This window comes from Ipomoea triloba, chromosome 11 (genome assembly GCF_003576645.1).
Source record: "Ipomoea triloba cultivar NCNSP0323 chromosome 11, ASM357664v1".
NCBI lineage: Eukaryota > Viridiplantae > Streptophyta > Magnoliopsida > Solanales > Convolvulaceae > Ipomoea > Ipomoea triloba.
The window spans coordinates 21,689,703-21,700,530 of NC_044926.1; the positions used below are offsets into that span (position 1 = coordinate 21,689,703).

The 10,828-nt window shown below is 34.7% G+C and overlaps 1 protein-coding gene across 1 annotated transcript; it reads right to left on the reverse strand.

The window, feature by feature from the left end:
• Positions 1 to 7,383: 7,383 nt before the first annotated feature.
• Positions 7,384 to 10,537, reverse strand: LOC115995566. The gene is made up of 6 exons (XM_031234631.1): positions 10,466 to 10,537; positions 9,992 to 10,255; positions 9,870 to 9,912; positions 9,292 to 9,332; positions 7,761 to 7,820; positions 7,384 to 7,615 (listed from the first exon to the last, which is right to left on the reverse strand). Exons 1-6 carry the CDS (start codon positions 10,529 to 10,531, stop codon positions 7,559 to 7,561), a joined length of 531 nt encoding a protein of 176 aa, XP_031090491.1. The 5' UTR covers positions 10,532 to 10,537; the 3' UTR covers positions 7,384 to 7,558.
• Positions 10,538 to 10,828: the final 291 nt, after the last annotated feature.

Below are 10,828 nucleotides of genomic sequence, written 5' to 3' on the forward strand. Positions count from 1 at the left end.
TGGACCCCCGGACCCGCCAAAGACAAGTTTTTTGGAACCTCATTCATATCAATATCAGTAGCTAAAGAAGGTAGAGCATCATGGTCATCTTCCCGGCGACACTTCAACTCCCCATGCATAACTGTAGTATTATCCGCCAGAGTAGGGTTTGTCGCTGGGATAGCTGGAGTAGAAGGCACACAAACAGCTTCATGAGGAAGGTCAGCAAGGATCCATTTAGCTCCCACAGGTTTTGGTGGGCGGCGGATACCCGCCCTCATCCAAGCCCCATACAAGAAATCCTTAGGTTCGATACCTTCTTCAAATACTTTCCGACAGAAGCGATCCGAATGGCCAATGAGACCACAACAAAAACAAAACGTGTTCAACCGCTCATATTTGAAGGAAACCCATTGGAAGGATCCGTCTCTCAACCTCAGCTTCATGCGTCTCTTCAACGGCTCAAACAAGTTTAGACAAACACGAATACGCAGAAAGCTCCTCCACGTACCTCCAAAATTGTTGGGGTCTGACGATTTGAAGACACCGACATAGTTACCGATCTTCTCCACAAACTCGCTGTTCACGAACAGATTAGGAAGATCGTGGATTTGAACCCAGAAGTCCAGAGTATCAAGAGTCACCACTTCAGGTCTCACCCCGGGAGGAATCTGCTTGCACACTAGGGTGTTGTTTTCAAAAGACCAAGGGCCCTCATCAATCACACGCTTCAAATCTTTAAGGTGTGGGAATTGGAAAACAAATAAGTTATCCTCCAAAGGAACCATGCGGACCCCATAACCGGACGCCAAACCGATGCCATTACCTGTAGCATGTGCTCAGCTTTAATGGTGCGATCCGTGAGAAAACGTCCGACCAACTCATAACATGTTATCCTTCCACTTGCTTGATCAAGGACAGGAGCATCCAAGCCACCCTCATCTTCATCAGCCAGAGAGAGTACGACATAATTGGCTTCTAACGTATGAACATCCATTATTCAGACAACAAGAACGACGGAAACGGAACAAAGATCACAGAACGAAAAGAAAAAAACTGTTGGAAAGCTCAGCGATAAACAAGGGAAGAGGAGAAACCCTAAAACCAATAGGGAGAAAGCTCTCTAAGGAAAACCCTAGAGAGAGAGCCGCTGATAATATTTTCGGTAAGAGATCGACACGCCAGCTTATCAAAAGGCTATCACGTCATTTTTGGGTGAAATTGCATGAATTTGTGTTGTTCAAAGAGTAATTGTAGTTTTTTGAATTCGGTGGCCTAATTGCACTTTGGTATGTAACTGGATAGCCTATTTGACCATTTATTCAAATACTAGAGTATTTTTAACGAAAGAATAATTGTGTCAATCAAATGAAACTCATGGATGTAATATGAAAAAATTAAAAGAATATCACTAAATGTGGCCATGCCACAACATTAGAGAACTAAAAGTGAAAGTTGCACAAGTCATGCATGTAATATGACAAAATTAAAAGAAAAGAACAAGACTAAATGTGACAGTCCCCCAATAGTCGAGGAATAAAAGTGAAAGTTGCACAAAGTCAAAGATGCAATATGAATAAATGAAAAGAACAGAACTAAATGTGCCAATGCCACAATAGTCGATAACTAAAACTGAAATTTGCTCTAAGAAAAAAAAACAACAGTACTTAAACGACACTGAACAACCACAAACATGTGAGTGCACAAGATTCCTTCCTTCAATGGACCAATCTACAGTTGCGATGCACAAGATCCAAATCCAAAATGCACAAAAAAATACCAAAATAATTCAATCCACCGATGACGGCAATGCACAAGGCTTGCACTCATGATGCACTGCCAAGTAAGAATTAATCCTTGATGGCGACGAAAGTTCAACGGCGGAAATAACAACACAACGGCCATAGAGTAACCACGAAAAATACTAAACGAGAATAATGAACATAACAAATATTAACCGTTAGATCGATACCAAAATATATCCTAAATAAATTCTGTGTTTACTGGTGAGCTTTTGGATCAAAATTTTCTTGACTGGGTATGAATGATCTAGAATTAGTAAAAATATTCCTTACAAAAATTATTGTCATAAAAATATATGTAAAATTAAAACATATTTAATAAGTCGTCTAGATTATATAATGTATTAGATATTTAATCGTTATAACTGTGGACCCAACATTTTAAAAATAATAAATAATGGGGTAGCACGTGCGTGCGCGCACACACATACCACCCATGGTTCTTAAATAAACTTTAAAAATTTAACTAGAGGTGGTTCTAGTTCGTCTCCGACAGGAGACGAAGGATTGCTGACTGTTTTATTTTATATAATTTTAAAATATTTTTTATTTAAAATTATTAAAAAAAAAGTCATTAAATTATTTTTAAATTTGGTAACCGACACGTCAACTTATAAACAGGTTAACAAGTCATTTCTTTGTGAAATTGCATGAATTTCCGTTGCTCAAAGAGTAATTGTAGTTTTTTGAATTCGGTGCCCTAATTGCATTTTGGTAACCAATTGGATAGCCTGTTTGACCATTTATTCAAATACTATACTATTTTTAACGAAAGATTAATTGTGTCAATCAAATAAAAATCATGGATGAAATATGAAAAAATTAAAAGCGTATGACTAAATGTGGCAATGCCACAACAGTCGAGGACTAAAAGTGAAAGTTTCTCAAAGTTATGCATGTAATATGACAAAAGAATTCATTGCATTTTTGGTCCTATGACTATTGGGGTCCTGTTAATTTCAATGCACGACTTTCAAAACTAACAATTAAGTACCTTAACTATTCAATTTTTCTCAATTTCAGTCCTTCCGATCAAATTACCGGTGAAAAGCAGCTAGAAATTTTTTAAGGCTAAACTGATGATGGCAAATTTGTCTTTTTACATTTATTATTATCTTCCTTCTCCGACACAACAATGGGTATGCTACGTTGGCACCGCCGGCCTTATGAACATTCGACCCACCGTCCGCCGCTGCCCCAAAACCCAACGACCGACCCACTGTCCAGAAGCCTTTTCCATGGAGTCAATGAGCTTTTTCAAACTAGAAGAAATCGCACGTTAAAGGCAAGAAAATCAAGCATTCGACCCAGCGTCCGCTGCCGTCGAGGAGCCCATTTCGAAGTGCCGACCCACCGTCCGCCGCCTCCCCAAAACCCAACGACGCCACCCAAAAATCCCATCTTAATTCCCTAGATAACTCTTTCATCGCCCACCTATCTTCCTTCTCCGTCACCCTAAATCTCAAGAGGGCATTTGCGTCTGTGGTGTTCTTGATTGAGAAGAACCCAGAATTGCTCTCCCTGAAACTGTTGAAATTTTGTTGGATTCAATGAGGAATGCCAACAGTACTGCCCCTGCTTTTGCATTGGTTAAGTGTATGTTAAAGAATCAAATAAATTTTCGTGCAATTTAGTCTATGGGGGAATGCCCTTGTTGATATCAGTAGAAAAACTGGTAGCTTAATTACTTATTTGCACATATTTAATGAGAGTTGTAGGATTGGCATGGATGAGAAGTTGGTGTTCTTAAAGCCTTATTGCCATGGACGGAAAGTGGGTGCTTGGCGGTAATGGAGGAGAAAGCACCGGCAAGAGGTCACGGAAGGTGAAACCGAAGGAAAATAATAATAAATGTAAAAAGACAAATTTGCCCTCATCAGTTTAGCCTTAAAATATTTCCGGCTGCTTCTCACCCGTAATTTGACCAAAAGGACTGAAATTGAGAAAAATTGAATATTTAAGGTACTTAATTGTTAGTTTTGAAAATTGTGGATTGAAATTAACAGGACCCCAATAGTCATAGGACCAAAAGTGCAATTAACTCTATGACAAAATTAAAAGAACAACACTAAATGTGACAATGTCACAATAGTCGAGGACTAAAAGTGAAAGTTGTTGAAAGTAAGATTCAATATGACAAAATGAAAAGAATAGAACAAAATGTTACAATTCCATAATAGTCGATAACTAAAATTGAAATTTGCGCTAACAAAAAATAACCAACAGTGCTTAAACGACACTGAACAACCACAGACATGTGCACAAGATTTTTTCTTTCAATTGACCAATCTACAGTTGCGATGCACAAGATCCAAATCCACAATGCACAAATAAATACCAAAATAATTAATTCCACCCACAACGGCCATGCACAAGGCTTGCACTCATGATGCACTGTCATGTTAGAATTAATCCATGATGTCGACGAAAGTTCAATGGCCGAAATAACAACACAACGGTCATAGAGTAACCACCAAAATACTAAAAGAGAATAATGACATAACAAATATTAACCGTTAGATCTATACCAAAGATATCCTAAATAAATTCCATGTTTACTGGTGAGCTTTTGGATCAAAATTTTCTTGACTTGGTATAAATAATCTAAAATTAGTAAAAATATTCTTTACAAAAATTATCGTCATAAAAATATATGTAAAATTAAAAACATATTTAATAATTCGTCTATATTATATAATGTATTAGATATTTAATCGTTATAGGTGTGGACCCCACATTTTGAAAATAATAAATAATGGCGTAGCACGTCCATGCACACAGACACATACCACCCATGGTTCTTAAATAAACTTTAAAAATTTAACTAGTGGTGGTCCTAGTTCGTCTCCTATCGGAGACGAAGAGGTGCTGGCAGTTTTTTATTATATAATTTTAAAATATTTTTTATTTAAAATTATTTAAAAAAAGACAATAAATTATTTTTAAATTCGGTAATCGACATGTCAGCTTATAAACAGGCTAACAAGTCATTTTTTTTTGTGAAATTGCATGAATTTGCATTGTTCAAAGAGTAATTGTAGTTTTTTGAATTCGGTGGCCTAATTGCATTTTGGTAACCAATTGGATAGCCTGTTTGACCATTTATTCAAATACTAGAATATTTTTAACGAAAGACTAACTGTGTCAATCAAATGAAAATCATGGATGAAATATGAAAAAATTAAAAGAGTATGACTAAATGTGGCAATGCCACAACAGTCGATGACTAAAAGTGAAAGTTGCTCAAAGTTATGCATGTAATATGACAAAATTAAAAGAACAACACTAAATGTGACAATGCCACAATAGTCAAGGACTAAAAGTGAAAGTTGCAATATGACAAAATGAAAAGAATATAACTAAATGTGACAATGCCACAATAGTCGATAACTAAAAGTGAAATTTGCTCTAAGAACAAAAAAAAAAAAAAAGCAACAGTATTTAAACGACACTGAACAACCACAAACATGTGAGTGCACAAGATTCCTTCCTTCAAAGGACCAATCTACAGTTGCGATGCACAAGATCCAAATCCACAATGCACAAAAAAATACCAAAATAATTAATTCCACCCACAATAGTCATGCACAAGGCTTGCACTCATGATGCACTGCCAAGTAAGAATTAATCCATGATGGCGACGAAAGTTCAACGGCGGAAATAACAACACAACGGCCACAGAGTAACCACCGAAAATACTAAACGAGAATAATGAATAGAACAAATATTATGGTTACATCTAGCCCAATAGATATCCCAAATAAATTCCATGTTTGCGGGTGAGTTTTTTGATAAAAATTTTCTTGACTTGGTATTTAGATCTAGAATTAGTAAAAATATTCTTTACAAAAATTATTGTCACAAAAATATATGTAAAATTAAAACATATTTAATAATTCTTCTAGATTATATAATGTATTAGATATTTAATCGCTATAAGTGTGGACCCAACATTTTGAAAATAATATATAAATAATGGTGTAGCATGTTCGCACATACAGACACATACTACCCATGGTCTTTCAACTTTCAAAATTCAACTAGTTGTGTTCCTCCTTCGTTTCCGCCGGAGACGAAGTGGTGCTAGCAGGGTGTTTTTCTTTTAATTTTAAAATAGGTTTTTATTTAAAATTTTAAAATAAAAGTTACAAAATTATTTTTAAATTGAGTAACGACACGACAACTTATCAACAGGTAAAAAAAAATTTATAAAGTTGCATGAATCTGTGTTGTTCAAAGATTTAATTTTGGACCCAAATAGAGTTTTTTGCATGTTTAGTCCCACGACTATAGTGGTACTTGCAGGATTGGTCCACGACTTTCAAACTTTGCAATTTTGGTCCATGACTACTGTTATGTTGCAAAAATAGTCCTTCCGGTGCCGGAAAACAAAAATCGGCAGATTTTCCGGCAATTTTTCGCCGGAAAAAAATCGGCATATTTTCCGTCAATTTCTCGCCGGAAAAAAAATTCCATTTCAAGTAGGATTAAAATTGACATTTCTAAAAAATTAATTTAGTTTACTTTTTATTCAAAATTGACATTTCTAAAAAATTACCATTTGTATTGGCAGATGTTACTACTAGGCAAAATTATTCAAATATTATTTTTATTTTTTAGTTTAAATTTAATCTTAATAATATTTTTTTTGTTGATCTTGAATTTGTATTAATAATTTTTGAATTTATACTTAATTGGCTAAAAAGTAAATATAATTTAAATTTAAACGAAAAAGTAAAAATAATGTAGAAACGAATTAGTTTTAACTTTAATTAGTTTACCAAAATAAAAAATAATTAAATTGACTACATATGTTTTTAGAAATGAATTCGTTTTAACATAAATTAATTGTTTAGAAATGTCAATTTTAATCTAATACTTGAAAGGAGAATTTTTTTTCCTGCTAGAAATTTACGGAAAATATGGCGATTTTTTTTCCGACAAAAAATTGCCCGAAAATTCGCCGGTTTTTGTTTTCTGACGCTAGAAGGACCTTTTTTGCAACAAAAACAATAGTCATGGACCAAAATTGTAAAGTTTGAAAGTCGTGGACCAATCCTGCATGTGCCACTATAGTCGTGGGACTAAAAATGCAAAAAACTCGACCCATATATATATATATATATATATATATATATGGGATCTTCTGAGTATAGTCGTTGTCACTGTTAGTCTTAAACTTTTAAATCGACCACTTGTGATACCCATGGTCGTTCAATTTTAAAATTTAAATAGTTGTGGTTCTCGGGTGCTGACAGTTTTTTTTTTCTTAAAGTTTAAAATAATTCTTTATTTAAAATTATTAAAATAAATGTTACAAAATTATTATTAAATTCGGTAACCGACACGTTAGCTTATCAATAGGTAAACATGTCATTTTTTTTTTTGTGAAATTGCATAAATTTGCGTTGTTCAGAGACCTAATTGTAGTATTTTTTTTTTTAATCTAGTGACTTAATTGCATTTTGGTATGTAATTGGATAGCCTATTTGCATTTTGGTATGTAATTGGATTTGCCTATTTGACCTTTTATTCCAATACTAAAATATCACCCAGGCATTACAATATAACATAAATAGGGGTGAAACAACCATGGTAGATGTTCGTGCAATACAAAACTTTTTTTTTTTTTTTCCGTTTAAAAACGTTATACAACATCAGCAATCAGGTAATGCTCTGATGCAGTTCCTAGGACACAAGAAGTGGGGGAATAACACTTCAATAACCAGTTTTCAGAATTGTTGCCCCATGACTAGGAGGACAACATTACTATATTTTTATGGTGATGAGCTTAGAAACTTCCGAGCAGCATCCAAACTCAGTTCTTCATACACCTGAAAGCAAAAAAGAAGGTCCATGGTTGAAAAGATGAGAGAGATTTACTAGCGGGATTGAAGGAAACGACCTGATGATTCCGTCAAATAATAACAGTAAACTAAACAGCTGAGATAGGACATTCACAAGCTGTACCGTACTTACAAGTTTCTTATAAACTTCTTGAAATGCCTTGCAGAACTTTTCTGCTTCTTCTTCACCAACCTGTAAAATTGCTCGACTAACTGGAGTTATGAGAATGAGAGCTAGGGATGCTCTAACACACAAAAGATTACACAAGTGATATCTGTGCAAGACTCCCACACAAATAATACTTGATATGTATATTATTTATAACAATATATATATAGAATTTAGCTATCAAAATCGTTAGGTATAAGCAGCAGAGTTTGTATATAAATAAGTATTCACCCTTTTCACTATGTAGAAGAAACAAAAACCCGACCATCAATAAAAAGTAGACCTACCCAAAAGACTGATCCATCTTGATGAAGAAAGTAGATGGCCGGGGTATCAAATGGACTATGTTTGTTTCACGTTAACATTTTTTTTTCCTGGGAAAATTATGTATTTCAATCAGCAACTCCTTTCATAAAGCTAATAGTCACTTAAGCATGGGAACTTAAGAAGAATCTTCTTTCGGTGCAGTTATTGTGAATGGCAATATTAAGGTTTCCAGATGTTTCATAAGACATATAACCTACCATCAGAGATTTTAATTTCCTCTGAAAAGTCTTCAAAGATCCTACAATTAATTCTTCATCCACTTCTCTTTTTCCTTGAAAGTGCTCAAACCCATCATTTCATCATCTTGGCAACTTCATCTTCCTTCAACTTTACTTAACCACATGAAACAAGAATTGTCACCGTGTATCTTCGCTTTCCAACATTCATTACAAATAAACGACTCAACGTTGCATCCTGAAAGTATTTCTGCATAATGATCACTTCTCCGTAGTGATACCTCTGAACTTTCATCATCTTTTAGTTTACTATAAATCTAGTTACATACTTCTAAGAATATACAATTAAGTTATAATGTTACACTATATTAAAACCATAAAGTTTAGGATATGGGAGTCTTGTACAGTAGTTTATCAACATGGACACGTTACACAAAGTAGGATTTGATGTTTGACTAATGAAACCATGAAACCTATATGATTTTAGACCAAAATCATCTCCCAAGTTGAACTTGATATCAGAAAAGTAAGAAAGAAAGTGGCTACAATATCAACACGAGTTTTGAGCCTTGAAAAGAAACAAGCCACTGAAAGGAATATAATGATGCAAGAAACTAAGTTCCCACTGTTGAAAAAATTATGGTATAACCGTATAAATCTGAAATTTATAGAAAGGAAAGTGGTAGCCAATATAGATTCCATCTAATATTATTGTAACAACTAACAATGTGAACTCATTGCACATGCTAGAGAGCCTCCATGAACCAACAGAAGATTCATAGCAAATTAGCAACTAGAATGGAAAATGTTACTCATGCTAAATGTATCAGGTAGCAAAAATTGCTTATAAAGAGCTAGTCACAGCCCATTCAAGTAAATTTCCCTATCAGCTAGAAAAGGATGCACTGGTCTAGTTCTCTGCATTAAATAACAAGGGTAGGCTTGACATCAATAATCAAGGAAATAAACAAAACAAGAATAACTAGACAAACCTGTTTCTGAGCAGCTTGCTTCAGTTTGTCCCAAAATGAATCTGTTACATGGCAATCAATCTAGTTAACCAAAAATCTCAACCATATGAGACAAAAACTAATTAAAATATGAATATAAATTACAGGTCTGCACCCAGTGTTTCTGGATCCACATAACACTTGAGAATTGTACTGGAGCAACACAAATCAGTGTGCAACTTCTTTGCACTGATACATTTGAATTATGTTACGGCCCTGTTTGGTAAAATAGCTTATCAACCAATTTTGGCTTATTTGACCACTATTAACTATTTGACTTGGTTAAACAATCAATATAAGTGTTTGATTAATTAGCATTTATAACAACTTATTACTCCAAAACACTAAAATTCAAAAAAATTTCGATCAACTTTTTGAGAAAGTCATTTTGCATGTAATCAACTATCCACTAAGAACTAATTTACCAATAATCTTTCTACAATCACTTAATGCTAAATGCTATTTACCAAACACCCCGTAATAAGTAAAATGAACAAAAAATAGGCATTTTCCAGTCTATTGAAAAGGTATAAAAGCTTAATGCAGAAAAAATATAATACCATTGCTGTCGATTTCCTTCATATCCCCTTTATTCATCTTTTCCTGAGAATGAACTCTTTGATATTAGAACTCCATAAACCTATAAATCAAACTTGACATCTAATGGATATTCTCTGTTTACCACAAGCTCTCGCAATGATTTTGATGTCAACTTTCTAGATGATCTTGATGACGCCAAATTTCTGGATGATCTTGATGGCGTAAAATTTCGCTGCGATTTTGATGGCATCAGTTTCTTCGACGATTTTGACGAGTCCAAATTTCGAGAAGACTTTGATGCCTCAAAATTCTTCGACGACTTCGACGACGTCAAATTCTTCGATGACTTCGACGCCTCCAAGTTTCGCGATGACAACGACGCTGATAGCTTCATCTCAGATTCATACTGCGGGACGTACAAAGCTCAGAAGCGAAAACAAAAGTATAAAAAGATGCAAATTTTATAAATGTATCAGACACTAATTTTGCATTTCTGTGTAATCTGAAACCAAATTTGATCTAGACTCCGGAATCAGGGAACGTCGATATAGCCCAACCTGCACGAAGATCAGAGTACGTGGCGTGCATGATAACAGAGAGTGGTAAGGTGGTTTACGTGGTAATCGCGAGTACGAACGACCGCGAAGTGCTCGAGAAGGCGGTGGAACTCGAATTCTTCCATGGCCGGAGCCGCTACCTTCAGATTACAGCTTCCAAAGGGGTTGAGTAATGAGTAATCCCGTGTTTGCGTTCCTCCTGCATATAGGTTTTTATTATTATTTTTTTTATTTTCGCAAAGTTACAGTTTAGACTAAACGACCCATTTGACAATTGACACTAAAACTAAACAACCGTGACAAATTGGGGTCTTGAGGTATACATAAGACAACTCAGTTGGTCACAAGGTAAAGTTTGAAACGTCTTATCAAGAATATAAATTCAATTGAATTACCATGATTTATATACCCCTAGATGTTCT

Bases quoted from the DNA above. Each gene is read 5' to 3' on its own strand.
- LOC115995566 (XM_031234631.1), bottom strand. From the start codon at position 10,531: ATGGAAGAATTCGAGTTCCACCGCCTTCTCGAGCACTTCGCGGTCGTT. The intron at 9,913-9,991 runs GTAAACAGAGAA...GTTCATTCTCAG, and splicing joins AATCATTGCGAGAGCTTGTG to GAAAAGATGAATAAAGGGGA. The intron at 7,616-7,760 runs GTAAGTACGGTA...TTTTGCTTTCAG, and splicing joins AAGAAGTTTATAAGAAACTT to GTGTATGAAGAACTGAGTTT.